The sequence below is a fragment of the Octopus bimaculoides genome, chromosome 2 (genome assembly GCF_046866305.1).
Source record: "Octopus bimaculoides isolate indiv1 chromosome 2, ASM4686630v1, whole genome shotgun sequence".
Taxonomy (NCBI): domain Eukaryota; kingdom Metazoa; phylum Mollusca; class Cephalopoda; order Octopoda; family Octopodidae; genus Octopus; species Octopus bimaculoides.
Window position 1 is genome coordinate 98,533,445 of NC_142929.1, and position 24,383 is coordinate 98,557,827.

The window sequence follows — 24,383 nt, forward strand, 5'->3', positions numbered from 1 at the left end:
TATAATGAAATAAATTTAGTTATATATTATTCTTGAAAGGGATAAATGTTAATATACTTTTGTTTTATTAGCAAATAGTTTGGGAGCTTGAAGTGATAAAAGAAAAACTGAAGTTATTTGTGAAAAGTGTAACTGAATCCATATTTTTATTGGATAAAAATTAAACCATTTTCCCACTCTTATTTTATTCTGAGGTATCCTATGACTATTCCTCCTCCTCAACCCATGGACATTAGTATCTCAAGTCCCAGGAATCATAGGGCGAGTTACCTGGTTTCTATGGCATATATGAGGGGCTCCTGAAAAGTTCCTGGCTTTGGGTAAAAGAAAATACAGAAGGATCAGTTAATTATGACTTCATTCGACATATTCCCCTCTCAGATTAACGCATTTATTGCAGCAGTCCTACAGTTTTTCTAAGCCCTGTAAAAAAAACTCAGAAGGTTTGGTTTCTAATCAGACCTTTCACAATGCCCTTAAAGCCAGGAACTTTACAGCACCCCATTGTGAGTAACCAAGATCAAAACATTCCCCCTGCACAGGATGCCAATCTGTCACAGGGTTTTATTTATTTACAGCCGAGTGGACTGGAGCAATGTGAAATGAAGTGCTTGGCTCAAGAACACAACACACTGCCCATTGGGGTACCTCAAATTTTCTATAAGTGCAAAATAAAACAATTTCAAGTATGCTCGGAATGCTGACTTGGTGGTATGCATGCTATAGCACAGATATTCTTTTACTTGTTTCATTCAATCTGATTGTGGCCAAGCTGGAGCACCACAATGATGGGTAGTGTTGACAACTCCAACCAGTACTACTCAGTTGGATGACCTGGAAAGAAATGTTGGAGGTACATTTTGTGGTTTTTAATGAATTTAACTATTGTTAATTCATATATTCATCATCATCATCATCATTGTTTAATGTCCGCCTTCCATGCTAGCATGGGTTGGACGATTTGACTGAGGACTGGCGAACCAGAAGGCTGCACCAGGCTCTAATCTGATCTGGCAGAGTTTCTACAGCTGGATGCCCTTCCTAACGCCAACCACTCTGAGAGTGTAGTGGGTGCTTTTATGTGCCACCGGTAGTCAGGCTGTACTGGCAACGGCCACGCTCAAAATGGTGTATTTTACGTGCCACCTGCACAAGAGCCAGTCTGGCGGCACTGGCAACGACCTCGCTCGAATGTTTTTTCACATGCCACCGGCACAAGTGCTTATGTAAAAAGCCACTAGGTACCTCCACCACCAAAGGACTATGATATGAAATTTTCAGTTGACATTGCATCTCAGTTATGTGAGGGCTTTTCTTCTGGAAAGCACAGAACTGGGAGAAAAGCAAAATTAACTGAGATGGATGTCAACAGAGAAAATACTAACTTCCAATAGATTGCAATGAAATTTAGAAAGGTAGTGTTGATAATATACATTTTACAAATCTAATGATACATGAACATAAGTAAAGATAATACAGTATAATCTCACATTATGTCATAAGATTGAAGAATATAATTACGTGTTATTTGGGTAGATTTTGAGATAATTTATTCAGTAGATATTCATACTGATAAAATTGAACTCTTTAGTTCACCTTTATCACATCTGAGATCAAGTATCATATATCAACAATACAAGCTATAAAACGACCATTTGATTAGTGGATATTATTTGATATTTTAATAATTTACTTCTAATTCTCCATATTATAAAGAGTGGAGTATTTATTAACAGAGTAACAATTGTCACCTTGACTGTCCTTCATATCATTATCTTGTCATCTTTGAAACAGGATTTAACCATTTTGATATCAACCTGCTTGAGATTGTCTCTGATTCTGTTTTTAAACTCTTTGCATTTAAATTAAAACTTTTTATCATAATTTTATATAAGAATCTTTCATTAAACTATGTTCCAAAAGCCAGTTTAATTATAATAATAAAAATGTTAATTTACTAAATCAGTCCTAATTCTTAATTATTTTCAAAATAGTCACAAAAGGGTTGAACTACTTATCAGTCATACAAACTGAGGCAAATTGACTTATGCATTTGAATTTACGATTTAGTGAATAGTAATGCAGTACCCTAAACTCACAGTAATCGTGTCATATATATTACTACAGATAGGAATATCTATTGGAAAATCAGAAAATTCATGGCTTGTTTCTGCAGTTGACACTGGAAGGTATCAATATTCATCTGAGAAAGAACTAAATGTAAAAATCAAACAAAGATTAAGAATAATAAAAAAGCAATACCTTGTTTGTGAAAATGTCTACACCTTGGTCTGTGGCACAATTAGCAATTGCCTGAGAGACTGAACCCATACCACCTTGGACATAACCCCAAGCACCCTTCACACCTTCCAGCTGACCCATCACATGATGCAGCAATACATATCTATAACAGTAAATACATTTTATATATCAACTCAAAATGACTTTTGCATTTCACATTGTATCTAATTATATTAAAGACACATAGGTATTGCAAATTTTAGAAGTGATACTTGATAATTGTAAGCACCTGTATATGTCAGATAGTGGCTGAGGTGAGAGAATATATTAAAAACGTAAAATTAAAACAGAACACCAAGGATTCCGTGGTACGCGAGTTTCAAGCTTTATACACAAACCGTCGTTGCATCATTATATGAGTATATAATTGATAGACAGGATGGTTTAAAGCTATCTTCAGCCGCAAATATATTCCATCCCAAGATTACATCACAAAGAAGAAATCACAAAAATCCCTTTTTCTCTCTCCTGTTTTTCTCCCTTTTCTTTTTTCTTTGTGATTTTATTCTTTGTGATTTCTTCTTTGTGATGTAATCTTACGATGGAATATATTTGCGGCTGAAGATAGCTTTAAACCATCCTGTCTATCAATTATATACTCATATAATGATGCAACGACTGTTTGTGTATAAAGCTTGAAACACGTGTACCACAGAATCCTTTATGTTCTGTTTTAATTTTTATATTTAAAGACAAATAAGTCTTAATGGCTCTGTTAACCTTGATGGTTCAACACTGTAAACAGTAAGAACATATGTATAATTGATGAGAGTCTTGTTGGCTACTAGTGATGCATATATCAAATTTACCCACAAGTCAACCTTAGAACAAACAAGTGGTTTATATGAAGGAAGAAATGCCTTGCAATTGCTTAAAGCCATAAAAAATGAGATCAACTTTAATGCGCAATCACATTTTCTAATAGCAGTAATGTAAGAAGAAGGAGATTGTTTTTACCATTTAAAAATGTCATATTGACCAAAAAGGCTTCAGCAGACAAAAACGAATTATATAAAAAATTGTTTTCATGTATCTAAATCTGTTGTCAAAATTTTCTCTGTAACTAGGCAAAAAAATTATTCTGATTGTTGAGCGAATTTTGAAAATGTAAGCCATTTGGCTACTGAATGGCATATAAATGTAAACAAAGTGTAAAGTCTATTGCTGTTATGACAGGTAAGATAGATTACTCTACCTTCTTTAGTGAATTTAAGTGAAAGACTGACTTCACAGTTCAGAGAGATATTTCAATAAGTGTTTAAAATGATACAGCTATTGATTTCTATGAGCTCTTTTGAATTGAGCATCTCCAGGTCAGTAGGACAGAACTTTGATTAACCAGCCACTACATTTCTGGAATGTAGGAATGGCCATTAACAACTAGTGATGGAATCTTTATGTAGCTACTCAACATGTTGCTGTAGTTGTCAAACCTCTTTTTCCTTACACCACTTTAGCTAACTAGCGCTCCATCGGTTATGATGATGAGTATTCCAGTTGATCCACTCAATGAAATTAGCATGCGAATGACTGAGTACTCCACAGACACGTGTACACTTAACATATTTCTCAGGGAGATTCAACATGACACAGAGTGTGACAAGGCTGGCCTCTTGGATTACAGGTAAAACTAAGTTTTTCCAGCTGAGTGGATTGGAACAAAATGAAATAAAGTGTCTTGCTCAAGGACACAATGCACCATTAGGAATTGAACACATGACCTTACGATTGTGAGCAAATAACCCAACCACTAAGCCATGTGCCTTGACAACTAAGCCACATTATTTAAGAAAGGAAATACAAATTTCAGTCCAATATACATTCCTCTGAAACCAAAGCAGAATGGATACAGCTTGAACATTGATTAAAAAACAAATTGTGATACATATCTATTAAAACAAACCTGTCTCACTTGTTATGGTGTTTTTTCAGCTACCTTTGGTTTTGTTGAATAGAAATAACTAATGATGATAGGAATAAATGAAGCTATTGACTTACCCACTACCTGAATGATAAGGACTGGTCATTGATCCAATCACGGCATCAGTTGCCAAACTGGCTTTCAGTGGTTCTGATTCAAACCATTTATTCAAAACCTGAAAGTATCAATGTCATCAAATAGTTGTGAGGCTGGTTTAAGAAGGAATGGTACAAGAAGATCAAGGCAGACCTAGTAATTTTAAATCACATAAAAACCTGAACTAGATAAATTAGGAGTAATTAAATAGAAATAAGGCAGTACTGGCGTGGCCGTTGCCAGTACCGCCTGACTGGCCTTCGTGCCGGTCGCACGTAAAAGCATCCACTACACTCTCGGAGTGGTTAGCGTTAGGAAGGGCATCCAGCTGTAGAAACTCTGCCAGATCAGATTGGAGCCTGGTGTAGCCATCTGGTTTCACCAGTCCTTAGTGAAATCGTCCAACTCATGCTAGCATGGAAAGCAGACGTTAAACGATGATAATGATGATGATGATGAAGTTAAGTGGTATATAGTAAAGAGAGATTGTGGAACAAATATATAAAGCAGAATTGATGCAATAAGTTTCGGACTGGGGGTTAATGATAGCTAGCGTACTGATATGTCAAGGTGTATTACGGGGTAAAGAAGTCAGAATACACATTTGGAAATTGATAAAAAAGAAAAAAGAAGACATGTTCATTGCTGAAGAGAGGATTATTCAATAAATCCTAATCCCTTCTCTGTGACTAACAATATGGCTTCTGTGGAATCATATCTATTTGAGACTTCTTTCCCTGTCACACATCAGTAGGCTCTTCTTATTCAGAACTTAGGTGAAATTTGCCAAAAACATCAACCCAGTTTGACATCAGCTCCTCCAAAGTTTCTGACAAATGGGTCTGTCAGAAACATTACATCATCACAGTTTATACTGAGGCTTTCTCTAACTCACATTCATTTAACGCTGGTAACACAATTCCTTTTGTGAAACAACTTCTTACAAATCTCTACACAATAGTATAATTTTCTATTTCCCTTTAACTTTCTATACAGGTCTTAAGCACTCCATAAAAGATATTCAATATTTCCATCAATAGAAGTATCAAAAATATTTTCTAGCAGGCAGGGACTTGCAACCTAGTTTACTACAACAGACCTAAAACACTCACTCACATGTCAAGAAAACACTCTTGCAACATTGCACCACCTAACTTTAAACAACACAACTAAAACTCTCAAAGTTGCAACAAATGTGACATATTATTGTCTCTGGTAATTTACTATGGTAACCATATATGTGTTGGCACTCTGTCGCTTATGACGTCGAGGGTTCCAGTTGATCCGATCAATGGAACAGCCTGCTCGTGAAATTAACGTGCAAGTGGCTGAGCACTCCACAGACACGTGTACCCTTAACGTAGTTCTCAGGGATATTCAGCGTGACACAGTGTGACAAAGCTGACCCTTTGAATTACAGGCACAACAGAAACAGGAAATAAGAGTGAGAGAAAGTTGTGGTGAAAGAGTACAGCAGGGTTCGCCACCATCCCCTGCCAGAGCCTCGTGGAGCTTTAGGAGTTTTCGCTCAATAAACACTCACAACGCCCGGTCTGGGAACCAAAACCGCGATCCTATGACTGCGAGTCCGCTGCCCTAACCACTGGGCCATTGTGCCTCCACAGGTAACCATATATACAACATTATTAAATCAGCATCCTAAAGACTATGATACATCTTCAGAGCTAAGATGCACCTTAGCTCTGATCAGTAGCTAATCTTCTACAAAGCACAAGTAAGACTCCAATGTTTGCATATTGAGAACAGGGCTGTTCCACACAATACAACATTCTGGAACATATATAAAAGAAGGTCATTTGATCGACTGGAGAAAACTCATTTACAATCAGACATGTTTTTCTATCCACATCCTCTGCCACTACTTAAATAGTTTCTCCCCTTCTTAATTAACAAGCTTTGTCCCACCATTGCCTAATCCGTTGAATGCATCAATTCTTCTCCCCTCATTCACCATTCTGTGTATCCTAATCTTCCCCATAAACACTTTTACGAGTTATTTCTCCCAAAAACTGCAGACCTCTAAGAATGTTTTCTCAATCCATTGTTTTTCTATGGGCATTAAACCTACGCAAATTGAAACTGAACATCAGTTGTATAGATTTCCCCAGTCTAGTGGACGTTTATGAGGGCCATTGGTACTTCAAACACACACAGACACACACAAAAAAAAAAAAAAAAGAAAAGAGACAATCACATTTTTTCAAACATGATAGAATCCATGTGGACAGTCCTCTTGGTTCTCAACATTTTCCAAACAGAAAATTTGTTGGACAAAAGAAAACAAAACATTGAGTGAAACTAACCTTGGAAGCAGGGGCTGTCATTAACTCAAGAAATGCTGTTTTATCATGACTCAGTTGTTTTACTAAAAATAGAACAAAATGTTAACATTTCAAAGGAGAAAATATTTAGTGTAATTGTTAAAAAAAAAAGTTATTTGTTTGTGGCTGTGTGGTGAGAGGATTGCTTCCTAACCATAGGTTTCTGGGTTCAGTCCCACTATGAGGCACCTTGCGCTAGTGTATTCTATTTTGGCCCCAGGCCAACTAAAGCCTTGTGAATGGATTTGGAAAATGGAAACTGAAAGAAGCCTGTTGTATATATGTGTGTGTGTGTGTGTGTTTATGTTTGCTTTTATATCCCAACACAGCTTGACAACTACTGTTGGTTTGTTTATGTCCCTGTAACTTAGTGGTTCTGAAAAAAGATACCAACATAGTAAGTACCAGACTAAAAAAAAGCATTGAGATCAATTTGTTCAACTAAAACCCTTTAAGGCAGTGCCCTAGCATGATCACAGTCTTTTAGTTTTTGTCTACCATGTATTTGTATTTGGTCATCTTGAGTTTTAGAAGCTACTTGTCAAATGTATAAGTGTGTGTGTGTGTGTGTGTGTGAAGACCAATTCATGACTGTAGAATGGAGATATGCAAATTGATGTTTGATGATATTTATTTCTTTATTTCCCACAGGGGGCCAAACATAGAGGGGGCAAACAAGGACAGACAAAGGGATTAAGTCGATTACATCGACCCCAGTGTGTAACTGGTACTTAATTTATCGCCCCCGAAAGGATGAAAGGCAAAGTTGACCTTGGCGGAATTTGAACTCAGAACGTAATGGCAGACGAAATACCGCTAAGCATTTCACCCGGCATGCTAACGTTTCTGCCAGCTCGCCACCTTATCCTTGATGATATTGTCAGAGTATAGAAAACCCCAACAGCATTCAATGTGCCACCATTATTTTCCCCTTACCCTTTTCTCTGCAAGCTGGCAGAATCATTAGCCTGCTGGCCTAAATACTTAGTAGCATTCTGTCTGTCTTTATGTTCTGAGTTCAAAGACTGCCAAGGTTGACTTGGCCTTTCATCTTTCTGGGGTTAATAAAATAAACACCAGTTGAACAAAAGGGTTCTGAAATTGCTGGCCTTGTGCCAAAATTTGAAATCAATAGAAAGCAATGTTTTATTGTAAGTAGTTTCGAGTTTTGGGCCTTGCATTTCTGAACTGAAATGGTATTTGAACTCAGGTCAATATTTGTCTCTAAGTTAGAAATTATTATTAAACCCACTCTTATGATGTCTGTCTGTCTGTCTGTCTCTCTCTCTCTCTCTCTGTCTGTGTGTGTGTGTGTGTATGCATGTATGTGTGTATTTAGCATTCTTCTCTACAAAAGTGAAGTGGCCAATAACAACAAAGGTATTTTGACCATTATTTACATTTGACGGATATTTGTCCTCATCTTGTTTGTTGTTGACACAATGTTTTGGCTGATATACCCTCCAGCCTTCATCAGGTGTCTTGGGGAAATTTTGAACCTGGGTTCTCATTCCTAAGGTATTTTTCGATGTTATTGTTGTTGTTATTATTATTATTATTATTATTATTATTATTATTAGCATCTAGTTGAGGCCAGCTTAACCTATTGTACTTCTGAAGCCAGTAAAATAATAAATCTCCTAAATACTGGTGTTGATATAATCAACTACCCTTTTTGAGGATTTGCCCCAGCATGGCCACAGACTAATGGGTGAAACTAGTAAAAGAATAACACAGACAACTTACTAGACTTTCCAAAAGAATTCAAGGATGACCATGATTCTATGTATTTCTTAATCCCTCTTTCATTGAAACTTGGTAAATGTAGAGCAGGATTATCTAACAAAGGATCCAGAGAATCCACAATTCTTTGTAATTGCTCTTCATATCTTTCAAATTTCTGAAATATTTGTAAATAAATATAAATGTGTGTGTGTGTGTGTGTGTGTGATCACAGTATTATGCCTACGTTAGAAATGTTCGTGAAATATTGTTTTGTAAATGTTGATTGGAATTGAAGATGAAAAATAACTTCGTAATATAGATGCAAAAATTTGAATGAAGATGCATTTTATGAACCCTCCTTTAATAATCTTTATTATTATGTTACATAGATTTATAAAACATATTTGGGCTTACAATAAATGAATTTATGATTCTTTACCTGAGCATCAGATTGAGAGAACTGAGCAATTTGCAGTTTATTAAGGTGGCTATCTCGTCCTAGTGTGAGAGATTTAGCTTTGGGATTTGAACTATTTGGCTGCAACAATGGTGTGTAAGAACTTGGATTTCTTAAAAAGATCTTTAACCCATATTTCTGGAAAAAGAAATGAAAGAATAAAGTTATATTTACATTAAAATTTGATGTTGTCTTCAGAAAATTTATGAATGTACAGTTAAAAACCTCTTTATTTATAATCATATAAGATTGGTAAACTGTGGTTTTGAATATAGAGTGTAAAGAAGATTATGGACGTGATAATAGTTTCTTGGAAATAAACACCTTAATGTTTAAATAACTACACACTGTATTTATAAATACTGAAAGAAATGTTAAGTAAATTTAGAACAGGAGACCTGTTTTGTAAATATTGAACAGGATATGAAAATAACAACTCAGCACGAAGTGTTGCTATCTAATTTTTTGATATTATGTGATAGTGATACAGACTACCATTCTTAATTTCTTACATTTTCCTTTGGCTAGTCTTTCTCTGTGCTTGGTTATGTGCTACTATCTTTCTTCTTAGTTTCAAGTCACAGTGGTTTTGGCTGCTGTTACAACAATTAAATTGTAGCAGTTTAGCTTGATAGCTGATTTATGCGAATTGTATGTTATAATGCATTATAGTGAAGCTGATGAAATGAAAATTGGCAATTTATTTGCACTAGATGACATTACAAAATCATTATTTTATCTCCATTCGTGAGTATGCAATGCAGACATATGACATCAAAACATACACCTACCAAATCTAAATATATATAAACTACATCTACATACCAGAACTAAACATACATAAACCACATATGCATGTATATATATATATATATATATATATATATATATATATTGTATCAGACTGCCGGAAGGGAAGCTAGGAGACAGGTTTATTTAGCCAGAGGGGAAGCAGATAAGAAAAAATTTGCCAATGTTCTGCACTGGGAGAACCAAAGACTTGAGGTATTTTGTGTTGCAAGACAGTGTGTGAGAGAGAATTGTGATGTCATAGGAGAGAATTATGTCCACATGAATGATGGTTCACTTGCATTAAACGAGGCTGCAAAGAGAGAGGTTTGGAGACGCCACTATGAAAGGTTGCTAAATAAAGAGAATGAATGGGAGAAAGAGAGTCTGCCAAATGCCGACCCAACAGAGGGACCAGCTATCTGAATTGACAGTACCTTGGTGAATAAAGCAATTAAGGGTATGAAGACAGGGAAAGCCCCCAGCCTATCAGGAATCACTGCAGAGATGCTCAAAATATCTGGCAATGTTGGCTATAGCCTAGTCACTCATATAGTCAGCCAGGTGATACAAGAAGGAGTCATACCCAATGACTGGTGTAGCAGCACTATAGTCAACTGCTACAAAGGTAAAGGTAATGTATTAGTTACAAATAATTACAGAGGTATCAAGTTGTTGGATCAGGTAAGGAAGGTCATGGAGAGGGTCATAGCGCAACAAATTAGGGAGAGAGTCAGCCTAGATGAGATGCAGTTTGGGTTCGTGCCAGGTAAAAGCACCACTGATGCTATATTTCTGCTAAGACAGCTGCAGGAGAAATACCTAGCCAAAGATAAACCTCTGTACCTGGCTTTCATTGACATGGAGAAAGCCTTTGACAGGGTCCCCCGATCCCTTATCTGGTGGTTAATAAGGAAACTAGGGATAGATGAATGGTTAGTGAGAGCTGTCCAAGCCATGTTCAGGGATGCTGTCAGTAAGGTGAAGGTTGGCAATGAGTACAGAATTCCGGGTAGGAGTCCACCAAGAATCAGTTCTCAGCCCCCTCTTATTCATCATAGTCGTCCAGGCAGTCATGCCAGTGGCATGTAAAAGCACACACTATACTCTTAGAGTGGCTGGTGTAAGGAAGGACACCCAGCTGTAGAAACTTTACCAGATCAGATTGGAGCCTGGTGCAGCCTTCTGGCTCACCAGTCCTCAGTCAAATCGTCCAACCCATGCCAGCATGCAAAGTAGACGTTAAACGATGATGATGATGATATATATATATATATATATATATATATACATACACCATATCTATGCATAACAGTTAAACATATGCTTACAACATCTATGCACACATATATGTTATTTTGCAGAATGATATGTGAACTAAAACTCTAATGGATAGCATGCCTTTTTCAGTCTCCAGAAGATATTAATGTTACCTAGCTATAAAATGAGCTTCATATTTAACTTGTCTGTGTACATAATCAAGTAGTTGAAATAAAATGTGCAAATTCATTATTTTAAACTCTGAATCTTGCATTTAAAAAGTGATCAACCCACCTTCCCTTTTTTCAATTCTGTACAATCTTAGTTATGGTTGTAACACACAACTTCCAGTTGTTCATTTAAAACTCTCATTGCACAACCTAAATATGTTGCTTCCTAACATTGGTACAATGCCATACATTCTGGAGAAGGCATAGCTGATTAAATTTATCCCAGTAATTTATTTCATTGACTGAAAAGGACAAAAGGCACAGTTGTTCTCAGAAGGAATTGAAGTGAAGTCAATACAGGATGTAACGAAATATCACAATGAATGTCTAATGCTCTTACAGTTCTTGTAAACTCATTGCCTTTGAAGAAGCTAAATATATTAGTAATACAAATATGTAGTTATTTTGTGTTTTGGTTGGATACATTGTCTATCCCAAATGACTTTTCTTTAGAAAAGATGTTGATGGAAACTGTGGACCCTAAGTAAGGTATGTGCAAAATTTGAATGAAATTGGTTGTGTAGTTCTGGAGTTTTAGGGATTCACACCGACACACACACACACACAGATATACATTCTCAATTTTATATATATATATATATATATATATATATATATATATATATATATATATATACATGTGTATACGTATGTATGTATATGTGTGAGTGTCTGTGTTTGTCTCACTACTTCACAACTGTTGACAACAAGTGTTGGTTTATTTACATTCCTGAATGAAACTTAGTGGATCAGCAAAAAGAGGCTCGTAATATAAGTACCAGACTTCTACAAATGAATAAGAACTGGGGTTGATTTGATCATATAAACCTTTCAAGGCAGTGCTCCAGCATGGCTGTGGTCCAATGAGTGAAACAAATAGAATACAAATGATATACCTTCAGTTCCAAATCTTTGTAAATCTGTGGCCGTAACAAACTCAGCAGATATGAAGCTCTGGAAAACTTGAATCCTAGAATGATTAGTAGGAATAGAATGAATTACATGGCTAGTTTGACATCAAATGTACATGGGGGTTACATAAAAGGACATTGAATTATATAATAATTGCTTGCTTTGATTAGAAACATAGTTATTTTTGTAAGGAGGAAGATATACCGACTGCAGACTTGATTTCATTAGATTAAGTAGGAATGACACACAAAATAAACTCTAATACTACTAAATTTACAACAACAGTGAGACAACAGACAAGGTATGTAGTAGTAGTAGTAGTAGTAGTAGTGGCGGTGGTGGTGATGGTAATAGTAGTAGTAGTAGTTGTAGTTGTTGTTATAGTTGCAACAGCAGAGATATTTGTTTTGGTCTTCTGCACTCTGAGTTCCACCCCTGCCAAGGGTCAATAAATAAAGTCCAGTACTGGGACTGATTATACTATTCTATATTTTTGAGATGAGAAATTATGTACATTATTTACAATGAACTGATAGGTGTCCTCATCTTGTTTGTTGTCATCACAACATTTTGGCTGATGTATTCTCCAGCCTTCATCAGGTGTTCTGGTGGAAATTCGAACTCAACACTTTATTTGACTACTGGGGTACACTGTTTTCATTCTTAAGGTATGTTGCTGATGTTATTTTTCTGTTGATATTATTTTTCAAGGTCCCTGCTTGGGATTGAACTTAGAATCCGTTAGTCAAATAAAAAATTGGGTTTGAAATTCCATCAGAACACCTGATGAAGGCTGGAGAGTACATCAGCTGAAACATTGTGATAACAACGAACAAGATGAGGACACCTATCTGTTCATTGTAAATAATGTGGGATTGATAATAATAATAATAATAATTATTATTATTATTATTATTATTATTATTCAGTAGTTTTACTTTTATAACATGCTTTCACTTCACTACCGAGCGCAGCTCTGTGTGCCTTGGGTATGTGCTGTGATTTGCTGTGATGCTCTTATGGTTACTGTATTGAAAGTGTTTTGCGTAGGATGTGTGCAGTGCCCAGTAGTGCAATTTTCTGTATGTTATATATATTTGTAAGTCCTGGTGTTTTTGTTATGTATTTGTCTGAATATTTTTTTATTATACCTAAAGCACCTACTATGATAGGAATTGTTTCTGTTTTTAGATTCCACATTCGAGTTACCTCTATTTCCAGGTCTTTGTATTTTGAAAGTTTCTCCATTTCTTTTTGGGAAACGTTGTCATCTACTGTCATATTATTATTATTATTATTATAAAGGCAGCAAGCTGGGCAAAATGCTTAGCAGCATTTTGTCTGTCTTTACATTCTGAGTTCAAATTCCACCAAGGTTGACTTTGCCTTTCAACCTTTTGGAGTTGATCAAATAAGTACCAACTGAGCACTGGGGTCCATGTGATCAATTTACTCACTCCCCCCAAATTTTTGGTCTTGTGCTAAATTTGAAGCCATTTTTATAATCAGTGCGCTGGTGGAATTGTAAGTACATCAGACAATAGCAGCATCTTCTAGCACCTTATTCTTTTATTCTTTTACACATTTCAGTCATTTGACTGTGGCCCTGCTGGAGCACTGTTTTAAAGGTTTTTAATCAAAGAAATTGACTCCAGGACTTATTCTTTGTAAGTGTAGTATTTATTCTAATGGTCTCTTTTGTTGAACTGCTAAGATATGGGAACATAAACACACAAACCTCAGTTGCCAAGTGGTGATAGGGGTGGGGACAAACACAGACACACATACATAAATACACACACACACATGTATACACACAAGCTTCTTTCAGTTTCCCTCTACCCAATGAATTCCCATGTATGCCTGGGAAAGGTGGACATTAAAACAATGATGATAAACATGCGTTACTTAAGGTTTAATTATATGAAACACTTACCTGGTATTATTTCCTCTGTTACAGCTGCTCCACCAATTACATGACGTTTCTCCAAGACACAAACCTTCAAGCCAGCTTTCTGTAGGTAGGCAGCCTGTGAAAGGAATAATTGTTAATAATATATGTTGACTGCTCAAATGTGTGGATCATTTGAAGACTTAATTGTTTACATTAATAAATTGAAAGATTTACTTCTTAAATGCACCATCACTGCCACAAGTATCACAAGTGAACCAAAGAGGAATGAAGGCCTCTACAAAATTCCTTACCCTACTAGAAATAGCAGCCAAATCTTCCCACTGTCTTAAAATGGAAGTATGTTAACTGTAGTTGAAACAGTTTTGGAATTAAGCTTTTCTAGATCATGGCTGACCCAAGACTAAATAACAAAAAAAAAAAAAAAATCATTATCTCAATAACCTCCCAGAAATAATGGAATGAGCCATTGAACAAAGATCAATGTAGAGCTACTTGAATCAGATTAATGAAACAATCAAGTCTTTCCCATCAGACTGTTGGATTCAAAATGTGTGTGAGAGAGTAGATTGTATTGAGGTGGACCATATGTTTAAGCATTGCAGGTGTCATTGCATTTGATCACATCTTTGCTTTCTTCCCTCTTCTTGGTATCAAAATCATTCTTTTTTCTGCCCCTGCTCTCACATCCATGAGAGAAAAAGGAGAAGAGAGACTAGAGGAAGAAAAAAGACAGGGTGAATGAGAGATCTAATCTAAATTAAACAGGAGAGAATTAAAACATTGTAAAGCAAAAGAATTGAACTTCAACTTACAGTAATCAATCCATTGTGTCCTGAAACACAGAAAGAGAGAGAAAGATGAATCAAAGAATATCAAAGAGAATGAAAGTCATAGAATAATTAACAGGAGTGGCTGTGTGGTAAGTAGCTTGCTTACCAACCACATGATCCCGGGTTCAGTCCCACTGCATGACACCTTGGGCAAGTGTCTTCTACTATAGCCTCGGGCCGACTGAAGCCTTGTGAGTGGATTTGGTAGAAGGAAATGTATTTATATATATATATATATATATAGGAGAATATACAAATAATAACAACAGACGAGGACAGGTGGTGTAAATAACAAAAGTATATATTAGTATGACGCTCGGGAATATGGAAAGTCTTTGACGTTTCGAGCTACGCTCTTCAACAGAAAGAATACGGAGACAAGGAGAAAAACACGGAGAAAAAAAAATTGATTGATGTAATCAATTACTCCAACCCCTCAAAATTACTGGCCTTGTGCCAAAGTTAGAAAGAAATTATTATTATTATTGTTGTTGCTCCATTGAATGCAAGGATATTTCTGAATTATGTTTCATAATACATATATATATATATATATCTATATATCTATATATATATATATACATATATATATGTATGTGTAAGTATGTTTGTGTGACTGTGTTTGTCCCCCCAACATCGCTTGACAACTGATGCTGGTGTGTTTACTTCCCCGTAACTTAGCGGTTCGGCAAAAGAGACCGATAGAATAAGTACTAGGCTTCCAAAGAATAAGTCCTGGGGTTGATTAGCTCGACTAAAAAAGGCGGTGCTCCAGCATGGCCACAGTCAAATGACTGAAACAAGTAAAAGAGTAAAAAGAGTAAAGAGTATAACTGAATCACAGAATAAGTAACTAAAATGAAGAGGGGTTTAAAATAATCTATTGTGAAACATAATTCAGAAATATCCTTGCATTCAATGGAGCAACAACAATAATAATAATAATTTCTTTCTAACTTTGGCACAAGGCCAGTAATTTTGAGGGGTTGGAGTAATTGATTACATTAACCCTAGTGCTCAACTAGTACTTAATTTATTGAACCTGAAAGCATGAAAAGCAAAGTCGACCTTGGTGGGATTTGAACTCAGAACATGAAGATGGGCAAAATGCTGCTAAGTGTGGTAACAGTTTAGCCAGTTCATCACCTTAATCATCATCATCATCATCATCATCATCATCATCGTTTAACATCCGCTTTCCATGCTAGCATGGGTTGGACGATTTGACTGAGGACTGGTGAACCAGATGGCAACACCAGGCTCCAATCTAAATTTGGCAGAGTTTCTACAGCTGGATGCCCTTCCTAACGCCAACCACTCAGAGAGTGTAGTGGGCGCTTTTACGTGCCACCAGCATGAAGGCCAGTCAGGCAGGTACTGGTGACGGCAACGCTCAAAATGGTGTATTTTACGTGCCACCTGCATAGGAGCCAGTCCAGCGGCACTGGCAATGATCTCGCTCGGATGTTTTTACACGTGCCACCGGCACAAGTGCCAGGAAGGCGATGCTGGGCACAGGTGCCATCACGATTTTGCTTTCTTAATAGTAATAGTAATAACTTTCTCATATAGGCACAAGGCCTGAAATTCTGGAGGAAGGGGATAGTCGATTATATTGACCTGAGTACTCAGCTGATAGTTATTTCATCAACCCGGAATGAATGAAAGGCAAAGTCAATCTCAGTGGAATTTCAACTCAGAACATAAAGACAAATAAAATGCCCTTAAGCATTTTCCTAATACACTAATGGTTCTATGGTTCTAAAAATAATAATAATAATAATTGTTTCAAATTTTGGCACACAGCTAGCAGTTTTTGAGGGGAGGAGGAAATTGATTACATCGACTGCAGTACTAGACTGGTACTTATTTTATCAACCCCAAAAAGAAGAATGGCGAAGTTGATCTTGGTGGAATTTACACTCAGAAAGTAAAAACGGATGAATAATAATAATAATAATAATAATAATCCTTTTTTACTATAGGTACAAGGCCTGAGATCTGATAGTAGGAGACTAGTCAATTTTATCGACCAGTAGTGTTTCACTGGTACTTAATTTATTGAAAGATGGAAGGCAAAGCTGACCTTGGCGGAATTTGAATCACCGTGGCAGAAAAAATACTGCTAAGCACTTTGACCAGCATGCTAACGATTTTGTCAGCTTGTCACCTTAATAATAATAATAATAATAATAATGGTTTCTAATTTGGGCACAAGGCCAGCAATTTCGGGGGGATGGGGTAAGTCGATTACATCCACTCCAGTTTTCAACTTGTATTTATTTTATCGACCCCAAAAGGATAAAAGGCAAAGTCAACCTTAGTGGAATGTGAACTCAGAATGTAAAGATGGACGAAATACAGTAATGTCTCCATATATATGAGTTAACTTGTTCTTGGAGACTGCTCGTAAAGCAAAAAAACTCAAAGTAAAGCAATAATTCCCATAGCAGCAATGTTATAAATCTTTATTCATTCCCAGAAAAAATATATTACCTATAAAATTTATAGCACTCATAAATAAATGGCAATAAAGTGACAGTATAACGTAAAGAATATTTTATGTAAAGTAAAAAGAATGTCAAGATTATTTATAATAAAAAATATTATTATCATTTTCTAAATCACTTTCACTCGCACTAGACTCGCGCATACCATCATTTGTACATGTGATCACCGCTTCACAAGCACTTGTAGGATCTTGCAGGTATGAAGTGTATTCGATCTACCATAACCAAATTTAAATTAATAGTTCAACAGAACGTTTCTCATGGTGGAACAATGGTTTTTTTTCTGACAGCAGTTTTACATTTTGCCAGATTGCCTTAGCTAGGGCGAAAAAATGTCTTCACCACTTGACCTCTATAACCGCTTCTACTTCATCAAAAGCTAGAATAGAGATATCACAGTACCACCAATGAAGTCCATTGTTTTCAACGATATGTCTATCCTTCTGGACAGTTATAAAAGCAAGAATCCCCAAGCAAAAACCAAGTAGTCACTTGGTGACAACGGAGTGAGGCGGCTCATGACGACTCAATTAGTTAGGGAACAGACTGTTAGAATCATGATTACAAGGAAGGCAGCTACTAAAGACAAAGGGATGGTGTGCTGAAAGTGTAGCTGCTAAAATAAGAATAGCCTGGGCAAAGTTCAGAGAGCTCTTACCTCTGCTGGTGACAAAGGGCCTCTTGCTCAGAGTAAAAGGCAGACTGTATGACGCATGTGTACGAACAGTAATGCTACATGGCAGTGAAACATGGGCCGTGACTACAGAGGACATGTGTAAGCTCGCAAGGAATGAAGCCAGTATGCTCCACTGGATGTGTAATGTCGGTGTGCATACTCGACAGAGTGTAAGTACCTTGAGAGAAAAGTTGGATCTAAGAAGCATCAGTTGTGGTGTGCAAGAGAGACAATTGCACTGGTATAGTCACGTGGTGAGAATGGATGAAGATAGCTGTGTGAAAAAGTGCCACACCCTAGCAGTTGAGGGAACCTGTGGAAGTGGTAGACCCAGGAAGACCTGGGATGAGGTGGTGAAGCATGACCTTCGAACATTAGGCTTCACGAAGGCAATGACTAGTGACCGAGACCTTTGTAATTATGCTGTGCATGAGAAAACCCGGTAAGATAAGTGTGACCATAACCCGTGGTCTTTACCAGGCGTGTAGCCAGCCCACTTATGCGTACCTTTCCTTCTTTGGACACAAAACTCTGCCTGCGAAGACCTGTTGAGGCAAGTGAAATCGAATCGAAATCGAAATTGAACCAAATTTGACGACTGGCGCCCATGCCAACCTTCGTTCACTGGACACTAAACTCTGCTTGCGAAGACCTGTTGGGGCAAGTGAAATCGAAATTGAACCAAATTCGACGACTGGCACCCATGCCAGTGGAACGCTAACAGCACCATCCGAGTGGGATCACTGCCAGAGCAGCCGTCTGGCTTCCGTGCCGGTGGCATGTATAAAGCACCATTTGAGCGTGATCGTTACCAGCGTTGCCTTACTGGCACTTGTGCTGGTGGCACATGAACAAAACATTCGAGTGAGGTCGTTGCCAGTGCCGCTGGACTGACTCCTGTGCAGGTGGCATGTAAAAAGCACCATTTGAGCATAGTACCATCAGACTGGCCCTTTTGCCGGTGGTATGTAAAAGCACCCACTACACTTTTGGAGTGGTTGGCGTTAGGAAGGGCATCCAGCAGTAGAAACTCTGCCAGATCAGATTTGAGCCTGGTGCAGCCATCTTGTCCGCCAGTCCTCAGTAAAATCGTCCAACCCATGCTAGCATGGAAAGCGGACGTTAAACGATGATGATGATGATGATGATGATATATATATATACCCTCAGGCCTTCAAGCAGGCTATCCACATGCTAGAAATAACAGTCAAATCTCACAAAACTGTGATAACAATGTAACCAATCTACTCACCTTTCTGCAAAGATTTCTTCCAGAGTAATTTCCCGCAATAATATGACAAAGTAATTCATGTGAAATTAAAGTGGGTTTTTTTTAGAAAACTTTTTTAAAAAATTCTTTTTCAAGATTCCCCCCCCCCCACATACACACATCAATCTACGTGGGAAAATACGGAGATTAAGAATATAGAAAAAATAACCACAAATTCAAATTTTAATTTCAAATTTTTTATGAAAAATTTCAACCCAAAATCCCCCCAGCCTGTCTAAATGTGAAAAACGAACGGTTGTTTCGTCTGTTTTCTGTATGCGTTCTAGTAAAAGGATCACAGCAACGCCCAGACAAAACAACCGTTCATTTTTCACGTTTAGACAGCGGGATGGTTTGGGGGATTTTGGGTCGGAGTTTTTCATAAAATATTTGAAATTAAAATTTGAATTTATGGTTATTTTTTCTATATTCTTAATCTCCGTATTTTCCCCACGTAGATTGATGGGGGAAAAAAAATCTCAAAAACGAATTTTAAAAAAAAGTTTAAAATAAAAAAAACCACTTTAATTTCACATGAATTACTTTGTCATATTACTGCGGGAAATTATTCTGAAAAAAATCTTTGCAGAAAGGCGAGTAGGTTGATTTCATTATGTTATCACAGTTTTGTGAGATTTGACTGTTATTTCTAGCATGTGGATAGCCTGCTTGAAGGCCTGAGGGTATATTACTCTGTTACTCTTTTACTTGTTTCAGTAATTTGACTGCGGCCATGCTGGAGCACTACCTTCAGTCGAGGAAATCAACCCCAGGACTTATTCTTTGGAAGCCTAGTACTTATTCTATCGGTCTCTTTTGCCGAACCGCTAAGTTACAGGGACCTAAACACACCAGCATCGGTTGTCAAGCGATGTTGGGGGGAGGGGACAAACACACACACACACATATACATGACGGGCTTCTTTCAGTTTCCATCTACCAAATCCACTCACAAGGCTTTGGTCGGCCCGAGGCTATAGTAGAAGACACCTGCCCAAGGTGCCAGGCAGTGGGACTGAACCCGGCACCATGTGGTTGGTAAGCAGGCTACTTACCTGCGCATATATATATTGTTTTGAAAAATTGAAATTTTACAGATTTTTTTCAGAATCGTAATCTTCGTATTTTTCTACGCATTTCGTAATAAAAAAACCAAAAAAACTTCGGGATAAGTGGAAAATGAGGAGGGGAGGGGGTTGGGGTTACATTTTGAAAATTGCGATTTTTTGAAATTCTTTTTTTTTCAGAATCGGATTCTCCATAACCAAAAACGTGGGATTCCGTAAAAAAAATCAATAGTTTGTTCCCAGGTGCGAATCTTTATATTAGCCTAAATATTTTCTTAAAACTTCATGCGTTGTCCAACTTTCACATCCTACAATATGCCGTTATAACAACAAATTATTATCGTTTGTGTACCTAATCAATCTTACTAGTTAGAATTGGTAACTACACTAATTAAAACCTAAACGTTACACACTTGTAGACAGACGTGTATATTTCTTAAAAAAAAACACACTCTCTATAAATTTCTTAGTAACATGCAGAAGCATTTGTCATGGTAGTAGAATCTTCTGTACTTTGTTCAAAAAATAGATCGTGTTGCTTGAAAAATAAAACTCGTAAATGCAGGATCTCGTAAAGCGTGTCCTTGTAAAGTGAAGCATTACTGTACTGCTAAGTATTTGCCCGGCGTGCTAACGATTCTGCCTGCTCGCTCCTTAATAATAATAATAATAGTAATCCTTTTTACTAAAAGCACGAGGCCTGACATTTTTGCGGGAGGTAAGTAGTCGATTACATCAACTCCAGCGTTTCACTGGTACTTATCGACCCCGAAAGGATGAAAGGTTAAGTCGAACATGCAGATGGACAAAATGTTGTTAAGCATTTTGCTCAATGTGCTACCGAATCTGCCAGCTCGCCGCTTTATAATTATAATAAGAGGAAGGCCTTAATCGATTCCATTGACTCTAGTACTGCACTAGTACTTTATTTTATCGACCCCAAAAGGCTGAAAAGCAGAGTTGGCATCGGGGAGATTAACTTTGCTTTTCACCCTTTCGAGATCGATGAAATAAAGTACCAGCGAAGCATTGGAGTCGATAGAATCAACGAAGACCCTTCCTTCTGACGAGGCATAATGTAATATTGATGCATTTCTCTTACTAATGGAATACAAGTGAAGGGCTTTAACCTGTAAGCGAATTAGCAAAATATCTTCTTTAAAATAATGTTGACATTTAAAAAACGAAGAAACATAAAGCACACATAAAATAATTAAAAGAATTTAAATCAGAAAAGACGAAGAAAACCTGCTCCAATAATAACAGCATCATATTTGAGTTGAAGTGTTTTGGGTTTACAGTAATATCTTGTAGGGTTTTTGAAGAATTTGTGCTGAGCGAAAACTTGGTAATTAATTCTGGTCCAAGAAAAAGACAAAAACCTGGGGTTAAACACCATTGCTTCAACACTTTTTGCTGATAAGAAGTCGTTAGACAGTAATCGTCGTTGTGCTAACAGATAAAAGACCAGCCAGGTAATAAATTTATGTCAAAGGCCTAATTCTTATCTGAATAATTAGAGAAATCACGAGTTATTCGAAACGATGTTCAGCTTTTTTGTAAGATCATTTTTAGTTTTAATTTAATTACATACATGTATTCAAGTGATGTTTAACCTGTATCAAATTTCAGTTGCTGCTGCTGCTGTGTAACCTACTTGTACCGATATCAGTATTGTTTTCTAATATTTAACAAGCTGCTGTAGATTGGTAGAATCGGTAAAGTGGCATAGTTCTCTTTACGTACAGATTTATAATCCCACCAACATAAATTTTGCATTCCATCCTTTTAAGGGTATCAGTCAAATACTGAGATCAATATGATTGACTATTCACCCTATCAATTTGTATCAGTGTACCAGTGTTCGAAATCAATGTTTATTAACAGCGTGAAAAGAAGCGGTCTTTTAAGTTAAAGTGAGGGTGATTAGCTTTTGTCTGATACAGGACATAATAACTTAGTGACCCAACCTGATAACAGTTGGTGTTGTGTTTAGCAGCAGGGGAGCCCTGATTTTCCAGTGACACGGCCTGTGTTTCTGTTGGTTTCGTTAAACAACATGCTTTCGACAGTAGCAAACGCACATGTATAAAATCGACCCCCTACCTTTCTCCTGCAGTCCGCACTACCAACGCTACGCCGCACGCAAATCTTTCATCATATCTTATGATAGAAAGACGTTCTATCTATGAAACATCTTGTATTTTATTTATGCATAATCTGACTAGAATCACATTGTCCTCTCCCCATTCTTTCAAGACGGTAAAATGTAATTTGATGATCTAACTGTAATTTCTAACTAACTGGCTCGTAGTAGAGTTGAGTGGTTGTCTGGTTATTGTTTAGCCAAGGTAAGCTCAGATTAAACAGATCTATGAGTAAAGATACTCCAGGCCTAACCATCTCAATATTTTTCCCGTATTGTTTTCCATATGCGCCCCGCCTTTTTTTTTTCAAGTCACTAGAGCATATAATTTAACAGATGTTTGACTGCTATTTCTACCAAGTAACTGCACGATAAAGTGTAGTATATTGCCACTTAAGTGTGGCTGACCCCTAGGGTGGATGTTACTGTTGCTTTTAGCCCCAGGAGGACATCTCCTCCAGCTGGCTTATCGACACACTACTGTGTCCTGTTTGCCAAGGGAAGTTATCCCTCCCATCATGATCTGTATCACGAACGGACCCGGGTTTCAGGGTTATTTCCCTTCGTCAGCGTCCGATAGCCACTGATCTTTGATGAGAGAGATAAAATCTTGGCAATCTTATATCTACTTTTCCAGTGAAATTCTTCACTGATATCGAAAAGGAGATGTCCTCCTGGGGCTAAAAGCAACAGTAACATCCACCCCTAGGGGTCAGCCACACTTAAGTGGCAATATACTACACTTTATCGTGCAGTTACTGTTAATACTTCATTTAGAGAATTAACATTGCTTGTTTTCATACTGTTCAATGTTATTCAAAACAATAAAATCTCGAAGTAATGTAGTGAGGTAGATTCAATGACCGATACCACCCACAACAAATATTAATCCAGCGGTTGATGTTTGTAAGTGTGATATAATTAACTGATGTGATCTCATTACATATTGGTACTAATTTCTTTAAATCTGTGGTAAGACGAAAAGAAAGCAAAATTGACTTTGATGAGACTTTATCTCTCAGCAATAGAATAATGATGTAAATATATGTTGAGGCTAACTGCTCTAAATTTTGAAATAGCAAATATTCGATAATAATGGTTTCAAATATTGGCATACGGCCAAGTTTTGGTACAAAGACCGAATTTTAAGTGAGGGAAATCGATTAATTCGAAGAAAGTCGATGAATTCAATAAAAATGGTTGAAAAGCTAAGTGGACCCGACCTCGGCGGAATTCAAACTCAGAATGTAAAAAGCCGGAAGAGATGCTTCTAGTCATTCTGTCCGGCGCAGTAACGATTCTGCCAGTTCGGCACTTTACTAATACTTCATAATAATATTAAAAAAAAAACTATTTTAAAATAGCGCAAAACTAACAAAACGAGAAAGCAAATAGTAATTTAAGGGAAATAACTCTTCTTCCCAACATTGCAGTTACGCTACTTGTATAATCTTGGTTGCATCTTTTAAATTAGCTTAATTACTAGCCACATTTTAATCACAGTAGAATATACTGTCATAAGGGGTTTTATACATAGAAGGGAATAAAAATTATCATTTACTACATAGTTTCTGGAAAATATGATGGTGGACAGTTCTCTGATTAAAACTGCATCACAATAGGCTGATTGTTGGGTTTAAAATATCTCAGGGGATAACTTTTCCCTTAATACATCCAAGAGAAAAATATATTCCAAATTCTCTTTAATCTTCATGTCACAGTTCAGCATGGAACCAGTGGGATTCAACAACTTTCTGGTTATACACACAAGAGGAATTAATATTTACTCCAATGGGATATTACTTATCAGTGGCGGAGTCACAGGGGCGATTTCCTAAGGCGCAACATTTCCAAATAAAACGTAATAAAACAGAATAATAATAATAATAATAATACAGTTGTAATAATAAATATAATAAAAATAGTAACGCAACCC

At 36.9% G+C, this 24,383-nt stretch overlaps 1 protein-coding gene across 1 annotated transcript in view; it reads right to left on the minus strand.

The window, feature by feature from the left end:
* LOC106879574 (pyridine nucleotide-disulfide oxidoreductase domain-containing protein 2) overlaps positions 1-22,405 on the minus strand; it is a 37,207-nt gene extending 14,802 nt beyond the window's left edge. Inside the window, exons 1-9 of the mRNA XM_014929208.3 lie at positions 21,550-22,405; positions 14,761-14,780; positions 13,970-14,063; positions 12,018-12,091; positions 8,825-8,980; positions 8,407-8,560; positions 6,643-6,704; positions 4,300-4,397; positions 2,263-2,404 (exon numbers count right to left, since the gene is read on the minus strand). Of these exons, the coding sequence (XP_014784694.2) occupies positions 2,263-2,404; positions 4,300-4,397; positions 6,643-6,704; positions 8,407-8,560; positions 8,825-8,980; positions 12,018-12,091; positions 13,970-14,063; positions 14,761-14,780; positions 21,550-21,700 (951 nt within the window). The 5' untranslated portion in view covers positions 21,701-22,405. The remainder of the gene's footprint in view (positions 1-2,262; positions 2,405-4,299; positions 4,398-6,642; positions 6,705-8,406; positions 8,561-8,824; positions 8,981-12,017; positions 12,092-13,969; positions 14,064-14,760; positions 14,781-21,549) is intronic.
* Between the last annotated feature and the right edge of the window lie 1,978 nt (positions 22,406-24,383).